At 44.3% G+C, this 16,023-nt stretch overlaps 1 protein-coding gene across 3 annotated transcripts in view; it reads right to left on the bottom strand.

Moving 5' to 3' along the window:
* Positions 1–16,023, bottom strand: part of EIF2AK3 (eukaryotic translation initiation factor 2 alpha kinase 3) — an 88,229-nt gene that overhangs the window by 46,429 nt on the left and 25,777 nt on the right. For 2 of the 3 annotated variants that reach the window (XM_068275159.1, XM_068275169.1), the window contains exon 2: positions 10,048–10,177. In XM_068275159.1, coding sequence (XP_068131260.1) covers positions 10,048–10,177 — 130 coding nt within the window. Of the gene's footprint in view, positions 1–10,047; positions 10,178–11,907; positions 12,006–16,023 lie in introns of those variants that run through there. The other variant, XM_068275177.1, reaches the window with a different exon arrangement.

The following is a 16,023-nucleotide window of genomic DNA, read 5'->3' as shown; positions in this document are numbered from 1 at the left end:
AATCAGGTGACTATCTCAGCGCTTATCTGCTCTGATTTGATAAGAGGTTCTTTGCTTCTGCAAATTGCTTTTAATTTACCAAATAGCGTGACAATAAAAACATTTACCGGCAAAACAGAAGCAAGCAGTTTGCCCATCTTATCTTCACACGAGTAATTGTCACTCAAAATGATCTTTGTTGGTTGTTTCGGTTGACAGATTTAAAGGTGATCTAAACTAAAAAAACATTTAACGTGGTGGTACTATACTATACATCAGAGCTGCAGAGCTTTCCACCGCTTAAAATTGCATATCGCAGCCGTTTTGCCGATTGCTAAAGCACCACAATTTACAAGTAAATCATGGTGCGCATTTTCGACTACATCTTTTTGCAATTGCCAGTCAGCGCGAATGTCGCCGTGATCAAGCACCGTTCCCGATGGCTATAGCCTGCGCGACCGTAAATACAGTGCAACTGCACTTGCTGGTGGAAAACAGCCCTTATGGTGGACCAACTCATTATTAGAGGTCCTCACATTATTATGAGGGGCATTAAAGGATTACAATCTAAAGTGAGGGGACTGGGACACCTTAGGTGGGGGTTGTGCTGAAGGTACGTGACTGACAGAGGTAGGTAGGGAGTGCATTGGTGTGGGCAGGTGGGGTGGTGAATGGCCATATCGAAGAGGTGGCTATTGAGGGCTTGTTTGAGGTTATTGAAGGGGGGGGGGGGGCTATTGGGAGGTAGTTCCAGAAAGTGGGGAAGTTCTAGAAAAGTCCTGCAGTGTGAGTGAGAGTTGCGCTGGGCAGTCAGGTGAAGGTCATTGGAGGTGTAGCAGGGGCAGATCTTTAGAGGAGAAAAAAAAACACAACACATTTTTGGCAGTAATTATAGGGGCACAGGAGGACACAGTGGAGGCACAGGGGGGGGGGGGGGGGGGCTGGGCGTTTGCTAGAGGGAGACACTGGAGGGACAGGAGGACACTGGAGACAAGGTGGTACAGTGTTCTGACTTGCATACAAACTGAACTTAAGACCAGACTTACAGTCCCTATCTTTTTCGTTAACCGGGGACTACCTGAAATATATATAAAAGTAACTTAAAGAGAACCCGAGGTGAATTTGACAAATCATATTAGGACACAGAGGCAAGCGGTGTATACAATGACCAGCCTCTGTGTCCTTTCATTGCTCCACCAGCCTAACCCCCCCCCCCCCCCCAGTTCTGATGTCCCCCAATAACAGAAGAGCCAGGCTGGCTACACGCAGACTGTCACTAGCCTGCTATTTACCTCATGCTGCCACTCACTGCCGCTTCCCCGCCTGTGTCCCTTCCCTCGCCACCTCCGTAAGCTTCCTCCAATCGGCCTACAAAGGCGGGGAGGGAAGGGACAGAGGCGGGGAGCCGCGCTATACAGGAGATGAGAGAACGGGGGTGAGTGGCAGCATGAGGTGAATAACAAGCTAGTGATAATCTGCGTGTCGCTAGCCTGGTCATTGTATACAAAACTTGTTTCTGTGTCCTAATATGATTTGTCAAACCCACCCCGGTTCTTTTTAAGGCAGGGGACACACTTGACAGTTTTCGTTTGTGTTTTTTTTTGCACAGATAGGCCCGGTGCACACCAAAAACCGCTAGCAGATCCGCAAAATGCTAGCAGATTTTGAAACGCTTTTTCTTCTTTTTCTGTAGCGTTTCATCTAGCGTTTTGCGGTTTTGTGTAGCGGTTTTGGTGTAGTAGATTTCATATATTGTTACAGTAAAGCTGTTACTGAACAGCTACTGTAAAAAAAAAAAACCGCCTTGCAAACCGCTCTGAAGTGCTGTTTTTCAGAGCGGTTTGCGTTTTTCCTATACTTAACATTGAGGCAGAAACGCCTCCGCAATCCAAAATCTGCAGCAGCCCAGGAGTATGTGTTTCTGCAAAACGCCTCCCGCTCTGGTGTGAACCACCCCATTGAAACACATTACCTAAGCGTATCCGCGCCCGCAAGCGGATCGCAAACCGCAGCAGAACCGCTCTGGTGTGCACTAGGCCATACACAGAGAACTCCTGTTACTTAATGGACTACTTCACACTTAACCACTTCATGAAAAATGACGTACATTGTATTAATTGTATTTGTAGTCAATGCATCACCAGTTTGTTACTAAAATGTGGCACATGTGGTATCGTTTTAACCATGACGAGTTGTAGTATACATTTTGGTGCGTCTTACAGCTTGGACCCCCCGTCACATAAAAAATAGGTAGGGACAAACTCAATCAAAACATAAAAATTAATTTTCAAAATTATGATCAAACTTGGGAAAGTTTTAAGAAAACTACTAGAGACATATGTGGTAACATTTTAACCGGGATAAGTAGTAGAATACAGTTTAGACAGTTTTAGGGTTGAGGCCCATGTCTTGTGTATTCTTTTTAGTCACAAACAATCAAAAGCAATTACATTTTTGCATACTCTGTACCAAAATAAGAGACTTGTAAAATGATAACAAAGTTACAGAATATAAAAGAAAAAAAATATATTGTTACCTTAGGTACATGGCCTTTTAAATATGTATGCCATGGGGGGCGTGGCCGGAGCTCAGCGTGGATGGCAGCAGTGTGAAGAGCTCCTGATCCCAGCCAGCTACAGCGACATTTTACAGCATGCCAGACGGGGAAATTCAGTCCCAAACCCCAGCGGAAGAGGAGATGGAAGCCTCCAGCACCTCACAGCAGGATATCCAGCGTCCACAACGCATCCCCGACATGTTTAAGAGAAGAAGACCTGGGCCGCATGGAGAGCAAGAGGGCGCCGGCTCCTCCGGGACGCGTAAGTCCGCATTACCAGTACGCATGACGAACGCATCCCATAGCAACAAACAGGCGGCAAGCGTACAAAATTCCGCATCCAGCCGCGGAGGGGCCTCACAAATACCCACAAAGCAGGCATCCAATGTGGCCCTTCCCCGCAGTCCATCAGCCTCAGAGTCCTCAGAACAGGGGGTACCCTCCCCCACCTTTCTTAGCCCAGCCAAATCTAAACCCAGGCTGTCAGGCCCTGCAGACTCACAGGCAGAAGCTCTCTCCCTGCTCACAGCAGTCACAGGCCACAGCAGTGCATTTGCAGAGATCCCTGACTCCAACCAGCCAGTGGACCGTGCTTTTCTTAAGGATATGATGATTGCTTTGGAAACCTCCATGTCAAATAAGATATTGACTATAGCAAATTCCATGCAACAGTTTCATGATGATCTGGGAGCTCGTGTGTCACTTACTGAAGACAGTGTCTCCATGTTAATTGAGGAACACAATAAGACTGTCACTGAGCTTGAACGACATGACTCAGCTAATGAGGCTACGCAGCTGAAGATTGCTGACCTAGAGGACCGTAATCGCCGCTGTAATCTTAAATTCAGGGGTATCGATGAATCGATAAACAGCGCACAATTGAAAAGCTACTTAATAGAAATGGTTAGGTCAGCAGTACCTCAGTTTTCTAGCATTGAATACACAATCGAGCGGGCTCACAGACTGCCTAAGCCCGCCTTTCTACCTGAAAGGATCCCCAGAGATGCTATAGCATGCTTTCAGTTTTACCACGTTAAAGAAGCCTTTTCCTCTTACATGCGCCAGAATACGCAACTTCCGGCTCCATACAACAACATCAAAGTCTTCACAGACTTGTCGCAGTTCACTTTACAAAGGCGCAGATCCCTGGCTCCTCTAACAGCCTTTCTCAGAGAGCAACAGTTGCAGTATAAGTGGGGATTCCCCACTAAGCTTTTACTTTCCCGGGACGGCAAAATCCACGTCATAGCCACACTGGAGCAAGGAGTTTCTCTTTTGAACTCACTAGGCCTGCAAGTCACTCTCGCCCAATTGGAGAAATATCGTAAACAACCATTGAACAACGCTCCCCGATCTTGGCGCTCTAATACCTAAAATGGCAGGGAAACGGTCCTTCACCGCTGCACCACTTTAACTGTTCTTTACCCAATTTGGGTTTAGTGATACGGGTATTACCCCCCCTCTCAGTGTGGTCCGGGTTAAGCCACTGAGAGTTTCTGGGCCTACTAGTCGTGGGACAGTTAGGAGTGATTGCCCAGAGATTATGTTGATTTTATGTCTGTTTTATATGTTTGGTTTAAGTAGTTATGTTCCTGCAATCTTAGGATATTTGAATCTCTCTTTTCATTCCACAGGAGTCCTGTCTATTCAAAAAGACCAAGAGCCACTAAGTGTAAATGCTGTATTTTTTTATCGTTACAGTTTTCTCATGCCTAGAATGTTCAATATGATAACACATAATGTCCAGGGGTTAAATGAGCCAGTCAAACGTAGAAAAGCATTCCAACATTATCAGAGCCTGAAAGCCTCAGTCTTGTTTCTACAAGAGACACATTTTATTAACTCTAAACCACCCACTTTTTTGCACCGGGCATATAACAAGGCCTATTATGCCTCATTTTCCAAAAAAGCTAGAGGAGTTGCAATAGTGTTCCATAACTCAGTCTCATTCACACATATTGATTCTTTCATGGACCCGGAGGGCAGAATTTTAATCCTTAAAGGTATTCTGGAGGGTAAAGCTGTTACACTGATTGATTGTTATGCTCCCAATGCCTCTAAAACTGCCTTCTTACAACTTTTATCATCCCAACTGGATAGACTATCCTCAACGCACTTGATAGTTGCAGGAGACCTCAACGCGGTAGCTAACCCACTTCTGGATAGATCGGTTCAATCCCCTTTCGCACAAACTTTTCCAAGAAAACTTACTAGCTTCCTCTCTAGAAATAAAGTAATAGATATATGGAGAGCCCATAACATCGGCTGCAGGCAATATACCTTTTTTTCCTCACCCTCGCCAATCCTATGCCCGATTAGACTATATTTACTTGTCCCCAATAATTGCCTCCAACTCTACCTCCACGGATATTGTTACTTGTGGCTGGTCTGACCATCATATGGTTCAGTCCTCCTTGACTGGTTTCGGTATACCCTTCAATCCCGGCAACTGGAGACTTAACGACTCTCTTTTGGCTGAGGATTCAGATAGACAGGCTGTGGTGGGAGAGTTGGAGGAATATTTTGTATTTAACAATGAGGATAACACCTCCCCTATCCTAAGATGGGCAGCACATAAACCAGTTCTGAGAGGTATCTTTATGGCAAAAGCAGCACGGGCAAAGAAACTAAAATCACAAAGAATTCAGGTATTAACTGCCGAGCTAGATTTACTATATAAACGGCACTATGGCACAACAACTAGAGAAATTTTACATGAAATCAATCTGAAAAGAACCGAATTGAATTCTATACTAGATAACTCTCATGCTAAAGCGCTGAAGTTTTCCAAAGCAAAGTTCCTCCTACGAGGCAATAACCCTTCTACTCAATTTGCACGTAAATTAAACCAATACTATAAACCCCCACATGTCTATAAATTAAAAAGCCCTGGAGGCAGAGAGGAGGTACTACCTCCTAAAGTCTTAAAAATATTTGAGGACTATTATAAAAATTTGCTAGGAACCGAAATATCATCTAACAATATGGAACTTAAAGCATGGTTGGATACTCTACAGTTGCCCTCCCTCTCACCAGATCAGTTGCATACTCTTAATGCCCCGATCACTCCCATAGAAGTATCAGCATCAATTAAGCTGCTTAAATCCTCTACTGCCCCGGGCCCTGACGGGTTTTCACCCTTATATTATAAAAAATTTGCTGATACACTATTGCACCCTCTGACCTCTATGTTTAATGCTGTTCTCCAAGGTGAAAAACTCCCCCCAGATATGCTTTTGGCCAATATGACCCTGATTCCTAAACCGGACACTGATCACTCTACCCCGGCAGGATTCAGACCTATATCTATCCTTAACAATGATATCAAACTTTTTGCTAAAATCCTGGCTTCTAGATTAGGCTCAATGGTGCATGATCTCGTCGCTCCCACTCAAACTGGATTCATCCCAGGTAGGCAAGGCTCTGATAATGTTAGGCTAGCTGTTAACATATTACAGGATGCTGAACTTAAAAACTCTAGATTTATGATGTTGGGTTTAGACATTAGCAAGGCGTTCGATTCAGTGGGTTGGCAGTATCTGACCGCTGCTTTGGAAGGCTTTGGCCTAACTGGCCCTATAATTACAGCAGTTTCAGCATTGTATGACTCCCCATCTACAGTGATCCGCATCCCTGGCGCATCATCCGCTCCTGTTCAGCTCAAACGTGGTACCCGTCAGGGTTGCCCTCTCTCCCCATTGCTATTCGCTCTTGCTTTAGAGCCGCTGGCGGTGGCGATTAGACGACATCCTGACATCCATGGTTATGGAATTGACAACATCAAATTAACTCTGTATGCTGACGATGCTCTCCTGTTCTTGACTAGACTTATAACAACCATGCCCAATTTATTCCAAATATTGGACAAATTCGCAAAATTTTCTGGCCTTAAGGTAAATCTCGCTAAATCTACAGCCCTCCCGATTAATCTCTATCCACATACAATTAAATGGTTAGACTCTACTTACGGGTTCAAATGGAGTAAAACTAAATTTAAATACTTGGGAGTCTTTCTTACACCTAGCTATGGGGATTTATATGGAACTAACTTCTCACATGCAGTCAATAATATTACTCAACTCCTGAAAACATGGTCCTCATTTAAGGTTTCATGGCTAGGCAGATGTGTAGCATGTAAAATGATTATTCTCCCCAAATTGTTATATTTGTTTCGCATGCTCCCAATAACTATTACTAAAAAATCGATATCTAGCATACAGTCACAAATTAACAAGTTTATTTGGGACGGCAAACCAGCCAGAATTCGAGCACAAGTCCTGTACAGATCCCCTTTACAGGGTGGTATCGGTTTACCCAGCCTATGGCATTATTACTTAGCCTCTAAGCTCAGTCAAATCATAGATTGGGGAATAAATTCTAACCCCCCCACCTGGTACCAATTTGAATCTACCACAATCTTCCCATTCTACCTATCTACTTTGGTCACGGTTGTAACTAAAAGAGATACATCAACTCTTGCCGGCAAGAACAGGATTGTTTCGTCACTGACTAAGCTATGGATCTCGATTGCCTCATCATATAAGCTTATGACCTTTCCCTCCTCCAGGATCTCCATCTTTGGAAATCCTCGTTTTATTCCGGCTTTTAGGAACCCACAGTTGTTTTCCTGGTGGAGGGATAAGGGCCGCTCAACTGCCAATAAATTTTGGATTAGAGATGTTCCAGTTACCTTTAATATGCTCAGATTTAGTCAAGATGCCCCCCCAGAGGAGGTATTTCGCTTTTGTCAGATAAAACATTACTTCTCCTCCATCTTTTCTTCACCCCCAGAGTTTGAACCTTCACTGTTTGAGTCACTCTATTTTGGATCTTCACGACAAAAAGGATTAATCTCTTCTTTATATGCCCAGTTGATAGGTTGTGACAGTGAGAATAAATTGACATATATGAGAGCTTGGGAGCGCGACTTAGGAACTCAATTTGAGCCAACAGATTGGTCTTATATCCGGACCGCTGTCTCTGGTGTAGTCAAATCTAATATGGTCAAGGACACGGCACTCAAGATTTTATTTCGCTGGTATTACACCCCGGCAAAAATTCATAAAATATATCCCTCGGTCCCATCGACTTGTTTTAGAGTATGTGGATTGGAAGGAACGATACTGCATGTCTTCTGGGACTGCCCCAGAGCACAGCGGTTCTGGAACTCATGGAAAACCATGATTCGAGAGGTGTTTGGCTTTCCGGTTTCGTTATCCGCCTCCCAGGCCCTGTTGTATACTTTTAATGATGATGTGCCAGGTAGATTTAGACCTTTATATAGATACATGCTAATAGCCGCTCAGTGGTCAATAGCCTTCAAATGGAAAACCACAGAACTAGAGTTATCACTGGTTACCCAACGTCTGGACTTAATGATGATAATGGATCGGGTTTATTATTATAGCATTGAAAATATGGCAAGATTTGATCTCATTTGGGAATCCTGGAAAACATATAGGAGTTCTTAACTACCCTTGGACATATGTGTTCACTCACTATAGTATGATGTACAGGTTTGGATTTACTCAGGACTCTTGTAACCAAATACCTTATGCAGGAATGTATCTTGATAGCTCGTTCTTTCTTTTTATCCTGTTTTTATTTTTATGTATGTGGTTTTTTCCTTTTTTTTTTTTTAAGTTTTATGTATGTGTTAGAGGGAGCAATATAGTCTTACACCAAAAACAGGTAGGACAGACTGACCCCTGGGATCTCAGAAGGAGGTATCGGATACCCCATTTCCCAGGCCGGACGGCCCAACTATCTACATTATGTCCTCTAGATGCTCCCCCATAGTTTCTTGATGTTTAGTTGGTATGCTAATACCTTATGTTTTATCTGTTCTGCTTTCAAAAGCTTTGTATATTTGTTGATATGCTCAATAAAGCTTTTTAATACAATAAATATGTATGCCATGAGGGTATATTACTATAATTTTTGCAAATAAGGTCTTGTAATCATCGATGGTGTATAATGAGAAAGAAAAAAAAAAATAAAAGAATAGAAAGACACCTTTCTTTCCAAATACAATAATGTCACCATACATTGTGCTAGGAACAAAATCTAAATGTTTTAATAACCAGGATGAATAAGCAAATACAATTTTTTAACATATAGTTAGCACTGTTTATTGTAAAGCTATACTGAATGTAAATTGAGAAATGTTTTTTTTTCTATTTTTTCCCTTATTTTCCTTTTAAAATGCATAGAACATAAGGTAATTACTAAAGAAAATCACATTCTAAAAGTCTAATTTGTCCTGAAAAAATAAAAAATACATAGATCATTTAGGTGTGATAAGTAGTAGTACAGTTATTGGTGAATGAATGGGAGCAACGCCGATATGTGAAAGTTGCTCTCGTCCTTAAGTGGTTAAAGTAAACCAGAGACCGGCAACCCAAAGATTTTTTTAATTACCCAGGGCTTCTCCAGCCCCATAAGCACGGATGCGTCCCTTGCCGTCCTCTCCCGGTCTGCCGTTTAGCAGCAATCATCCCCGGAATCTGGCTCAGTCGCGTCAGTCCGGGTCTACTACGAATGGTCCACTCATGCGCAGAAGACCTTGACTGAGCCAGTTACAGGGGATGATTGCGGACGGAGGACGGCAAGGGACGCTTCCGTGCATATGGGGCTGGAGGGAGCCCCGGGTAAGTAAAAAAATCTTTGCATTTGCAGGTCTCTGGTACACTTTAATGCGATTTCAAACACAAAAAAAACTGGCATCCTGCAGGATAATTCTGCACATTTTGTCAATTTTCTCTATCAATTACATTAGCTGCTGTGAAAAAAATGCACACTTTTTCTTCATGCCAACACACATGGTGTGCAGAAAATGCATGAGAGTTCTGGATAAAAGAGTTTACAGTATGTATTTTGCAGTTGATTACCATTATGAAGCAATCTAAAGACAAAAAAAAAAAGTGTACATAAAATGCCCTAGTACAGGCATCTAGTAGGTAAATCTTGTTGCTGTTGAGGATTCCCTGCACATTGAGGACGAGTTTGGGGGGTCTATTGACTCGACATCACAACATTTTTCTTTTCTAACCTCCATAGTTCCCATCAACACTAAAATCACTCCCATTTCACAAGCATAGAAGCTGTTTCAGTAAACGATTTCTAGAGCGTTTTTAAATGAAGCAAAACACGAGCACAAACATATCACTGAGAGCTGTAAGTAGGTCATATCAGGTAATGAATTATGTATTTCTCACAGAACATGAAATGGTAATCATAGTTGCTAACAGGGCTGTGGAGTCAGAGTCCGAACAATTTTAGGTACCAGGCGTCAGATTCAATAAATTGAGGAGTTGGATATTTTTTGTACCAACACCACAGCCCTGGTAAGTATTAGGCTAAGGAGTCGGAGAGTCAGAGCAACTTTGGGTACCTGGAGCCAGAGTTGGTGGTTTCATAAACTGAGGAGTCGGATGATGTGTACTGACTCCACAGCCCTGGCTCCTAACTGTATGGCTTGTGGCATTTCCCTATTTGGCGGTGGGCCTTACCTCTGGTTTACTAAGGCTAGATGACACGAGGGAGCCCGAGCCAACATCCAGGTCCCACTGCTTCCTCCCATGATTCTCTGCATCCAGAGCAGCGATTCTTCCATCCAGCGTGCTGATAATGACCAAAGACCTGAGGGGAGAAGCAAGAGGCTTATTACTGTCAAGTAGACAATTAAAATCCTCAATATATAGTTTACAGTTTCCTTGCCACAGGAAGCATTGTAAACCTGCGTTGGAAGGATGTTCCGTTACCACAGCGGTGTTGGCTATAAATCTGTAAACTCCATAGTAAGGGTGCGTACACACATCCAATTTTGATTGGCCAAGCACTGATCAATTTTACCACCTCCATGTAGTACGAGAGCCTTCCTACACAATCAGTTCCTAGTATTCAGGTTCTGTTGGTCCTCATACTACATGTTAAGGGGGCCATACACTAGCCGACCAACCAATCGACCATCCAATTCGATTATTATAATCAAAGTGGATGAAAATTGGTGCTGCCAAGTGCATGCCCAACCGACAAAGCGACCAATTTCAGGACAGAAATTGGCCACACAGTCAATTGCGCATGTTGGAAAATGTCAGGTCAAAGTTGGCTGGTCGGGTGCGCAGTGGTACGGCGGCCGGATTGCGAACAATCGATGAGAAGACGAAACCTCCGCCGCCGCAATGTGTAAATGTATGTAGTGTAGTGCATTTATACATTACCTGTCCGGTGTCAGCCTCCATGCGGTTTCCGTCCATCTAGCCGGGTTCCGCATAAACACCGGCGGCGCTATGTCTGACGTCACGAAGGCGCTTGTCGGCTGACGTCAGACGCTATGCGCCGCTAGCGTGTATGCGGCTGTTACCCGGCGAGATGGACAGCGTTCGGAAGCTGCTACAGGACAGGTAATGTATAAATGCACACATTACATACATTTATTCATTTTGGGGGCAGCGGCGGGGCGGATGCGGCGGCTCAGTCGATTCCCTGATGATTTTGTGCTGAAATCGGACGTGAATCGGCCTGCAGTGTATGGGCAGATTCGACTAGAGATAAATTTGTCTCTCGGTTGAATCTGCCCATATTCATTCTTATGTATGGCCACCTTTAGTGGTAAAACTGGCCAGTCATTGACCAATAAAAATTGGATGTGTGTATGCACCGTAAAGGTGCCCATACATTGGAACGAATATGGGCAGATTCGAACAAGAGACAAATTTATCTCTAATCGAATCTGAATCTTAAGACTGACCATACACAGTAATAGTGCTCCAAACCGTATCAAAGCCCACAGATTGATATCATTTAAATTCTGGAAGGCATACCAAAGGCGTAGTCAGACATTATGGGGCCCCATAGCAGAATTTTGATGGGGCCATCAAACAAAGGCAATCTTGAGCAATGCCACCTGCTCCATCCTATGGGATATGAGTTGATGGGGCAGTGTACATTCCTATGCAATGTAGACTGCAAACAGTCTATGTAAAAAAAAAAAAAAAAAAAAAAAAAGCTATATAACTGAACATAAAAATATGAGACTCTTATCTGCTACTAATGTTCTATTCCCCGTCTGTACTACACATACAATTCATCATTTCAACCTTTTTTTTGCTGCAGGCTTTACAGCAAGTGTGTACACAATCATAACCTTACCAACAATCCAGGACTAAAACACCAAACATTTGGCTTTGGTTCTATAATGCTTATTATCTGTAAGGAGCCAGTTAAGTAAACCAAAGTACAATAGAGCCACATTGCAAACACGATACACCATCTGCCTGTTAAAGAGAACAGGTTCATTCCTCAACCAACAACAAGCGCCAGCCATCACATCCTCAAGTCATACAGGCATTCCACATTCCAATGCTCACCTAGCAAAATGCAGCACATCAATGTTAAACTTCTGTATCATCCTGGACGTTTATGTCCCTCCAGCAGCACACAGACAGACAGCTCCCAGCACAGCGGGGCGACACAAGCATCTGCCTAGAGCAGCATGACTTTCCCAAGCTGAGCTGCACTGCAAACAGATTACATTTATCCCACGTGAAGCCAACTACTGAAGCGTAGAATCAGGAGATATTAACCCTTCGCAAAACCTAAAGCCCTTGTGCTTCTCTAAAAAGCTGACTCGTCACTTCTCAATTTCAAGGACAAAACACTAATGAAAAATTACATCAAGTAAGGTGAAAATAAAATACATCGTTGGTAGCTTGTTTTGTGCTGTATGTATGCAGTATGAGATCATAGGATCATAAGAAGTGGTAACATTTCAATTGTGACGAAAAATTGATCTAAAGTATCAAGCAAGCAGGGATATAAATCTAGGTTGAATAGAAGCAGTGCAGGAACAGTAGTTAATAGATAGGCCATATTTGATGTAGTGCAACGTTGTAGTTTTATTGATTTTCAATAGATTCCCTGCTGGAAAACTGATGTGTGCGGTTGGAATAGAATACCTTTCGAACCGATTATTTCGAGAAAGGAACTGATCATATAGCGACACTGGGTGACAATCTAAAGGTGTATGGCCAGCTATAGCCTTCAACTACAAAGATATGCAATCTTGGTTGTACAACCTTATCCATTCTTAAATCCTAATGATGCTCTGTGTAGTATTATCGATTGATTAGACATTAGCTTCTATCAATTATTGTGATCAAATTACCGTATGTGATGCCTGGTACACACAATGCAATTTTCCATCAGATTGACAGTCAAATGGAATATTTCTGACAGGTCCGATGTGATTTCCGATCAATCTGATTTTTGACTGATTTGAAGTGGTCAGAAAATTGAACCTGTTGGAAATAATCGATTTGACTGTAAATTTGAAGGAAAATTGCATCATGTGTACCAGGCATAACATTCAGCCACACTGTCAGAGTCTGCAAAACCAAGCAACCTTCGGGGCGGTGTGGTATTTTTACCGGAGCCCACTGCCGGGCAATGAAAGTCTATGGAGACTTTCATACTGCCACGGTACGGCACAACGGAAGTGGTGTTTTGGCCGCATTCCGCCGCAGGTCCAGAACTACGTTACTGCACGGCTTCTGCATCGGCCCACAAGTCATGTTAGTCTATAGCAACGTGGGGAATTTTTAAAAATTACCAACCTGGCGTGAAAGCGTATTTTTACAATACGCTTCCATGCACTTCCACATACCTTGAAGCAGGAGGTGACGGCAAGTGCATGTCATTTTATGACTAACTGTGCTGTACATGTTTTTTTTGTACAGTTCTGATCCAGTAGTGCTGAAAGTTTTCTAGGAAACTACATATCTTTACTCATTTAGTCCCCATTCACACTACAACGTTTTGCCGGCGATTTCGGCAAAACGCTAAAGCGCTAGACCCTATGGGCCCGTTCTTACTTGGGCGATTTGCGTTAAATCGCTGCCGATTAACGCAAATCGCCAAATGTGTAGCCTGCACCATTTTCAGGCGATTTCCCGGTGATCACGTTCCAGTGCAATAGCGCAAGTAAGAACGCGATCGCAGAAAAATCGCTGCAGTGTTCATTGACTCTTTCATCTGAAAAATCACTCCCGCAATTTTGCGCTTTTAAGTGTGAATGGGGCCTCAGGGCTGGTGCACACCAAGAGCTTTTCAGAGCATTTTTCAAAACCCCAGCGCTTTGAAAGACGTTTGGCTAATGTATCTGAATTGTCTGGTGCACACCAGAGCGGTACGTTTTTTCCAAAAACAAAACCTCGGGGGCTGCAGGGGATCTGCATGCATGGAATGTTCGTTACTGAGCGTTCTATGCACAGATACGCAGATATTTTGCTTCCTTGGCAGTTCGAAAAAGCAGTTACTTTCCCACAATGCAACAAAGTTCACAGACAGCAAACTGTCAGGACCGTGGTCACGACATCACACTGTGATAGGGGTTTCACCACAATATCAGCCATAGAGTCCCAAAACAACCCCCCCCCCCCTTCTCCCTAATGGTCTATTCAAGAAAAAGTAAAGATTTTTTGTAGGATATGGGGCATCAGCTACAGACTGGAATGAAGTTAAATCCTGGGTTATAGCAAGTGCTGTGAGCCCTTTTGTTAAAGCAGCTATAAACAACCTATAAAGTAAATGTTCAGTTGCTACAAATCCCAGGATGCTAACCTAAGCAAGGAAATCCTGGCTTCTCAGAATGACAGCTACCCTAGAGCGCTGTCATCCTGCAGGCCAGCCAGCATCCTTCAGCACCATGGAGACGGCAGTGATGCTGGAAATCCCCATGCACAGACAACCCAGCTGCTCTGGCAGCGGCAAGGCAGCCTGGATAACCCAGATATCAGTGAGGAGCGCACAGCTCTCTGTATTCCTCCTTGCTGTGCATCACATACTGCCTATAGCCCAGATATCAGTGAGGAGCGCACAGCTCTCTGCATTCCCCTTGCTGTGCATCACATACTGCCTATAGCCCAGATATCAGTGAGGAGCGCACAGCTCTCTGTATTCCTCCCTGCTGTGCATCACATACTGCCTATAGCCCAGATATCAGTGAGGAGCGCACAGCTCTCTGCATTCCCCTTGCTGTGCATCACATACTGCCTATAGCCCAGATATCAGTGAGGAGCGCACAGCTCTCTGTATTCCTCCTTGCTGTGCATCACATACTGCCTATAGCCCAGATATCAGTGAGGAGCGCACAGCTCTCTGTATTCCTCCCTGCTGTGTATCACATACTGCCTATAGCCCAGATATCAGTGAGGCGCGCACAGCTCTCTGTATTCCTCCTTGCTGTGCATCACATACTGCCTATAGCCCAGATATCAGTGAGGAGCGCACAGCTCTCTGTATTCCTCCTTGCTGTGCATCACATACAGCCTATAGCCCAGATATCAGTGAGGAGCGCACAGCTCTCTGCATTCCTCCCTGCTGTGCATCACATACTGCCTATAGCCCAGATATCAGTGAGGCGCGCACAGCTCTCTGCATTCCTCCCTGCTGTGTATCACATACTGCCTATAGCCCAGATATCAGTGAGGCGCGCACAGCTCTCTGTATTCCTCTCTGTGCATCACATACTGCCTATAGCCCAGAAATCAGTGAGGAGCGCACAGCTCTCTGTATTCCTCCCTGCTGTGTATCACATACTGCCTATAGCCCAGAAATCAGTGAGGAGCGCACAGCTCTCTGCATTCCCCCTTGCTGTGCATCACATACTGCCTATAGCCCAGATATCAGTGAGGAGCGCACAGCTCTCTGTATTCCTCCTTGCTGTGCATCACATACTGCCTATAGCCCAGATATCAGTGAGGAGCGCACAGCTCTCTGTATTCCTCTCTGTGCATCACATACTGCCTATAGCCCAGATATCAGTGAGGAGCGCACAGCTCTCTGCATTCCCCCTTGCTGTGCATCACATACTGCCTATAGCCCAGATATCAGTGAGGCGCGCACAGCTCTCTGCATTCCTCCCTGCTGTGTATCACATACTGCCTATAGCCCAGATATCAGTGAGGAGCGCACAGCTCTCTGTATTCCTCCTTGCTGTGTATCACATACTGCCTATAGCCCAGATATCAGTGAGGAGCGCACAGCTCTCTGCATTCCTCCCTGCTGTGCATCACATACTGCCTATAGCCCAGATATCAGTGAGGAGCGCACAGCTCTCTGTATTCCTCCCTGTTGTGTATCACATACTGCCTATAGCCCAGATAACAGTGAGGAGCGCACAGCTCTCTGCATTCCTCCCTGTTGTGCATCACATACTGCCTATAGCCCAGATATCAGTGAGGAGCGCACAGCTCTCTGTATTCCCCCTTGCTGTGCATCACATACTGCCTATAGCCCAGATATCAGTGAGGAGCGCACAGCTCTCTGTATTCCTCCCTGCTGTGTATCACATACTGCCTATAGCCCAGATATCAGTGAGGAGCGCACAGCTCTCTGTATTCCTCCTTGCTGTGTATCACATACTGCCTATAGCCCAGAAATCAGTGAGGCGCGCACAGCTCTCTGCATTCCTCCCTGCTGTGCAT

This window comes from Hyperolius riggenbachi, chromosome 1, assembly GCF_040937935.1.
Source record: "Hyperolius riggenbachi isolate aHypRig1 chromosome 1, aHypRig1.pri, whole genome shotgun sequence".
In the NCBI taxonomy this organism is placed as follows: Eukaryota; Metazoa; Chordata; class Amphibia; order Anura; family Hyperoliidae; genus Hyperolius; species Hyperolius riggenbachi.
The sequence above is the reverse complement of the archived record's forward strand: the minus strand, read 5'-3'. Positions and strand labels throughout refer to the sequence as shown.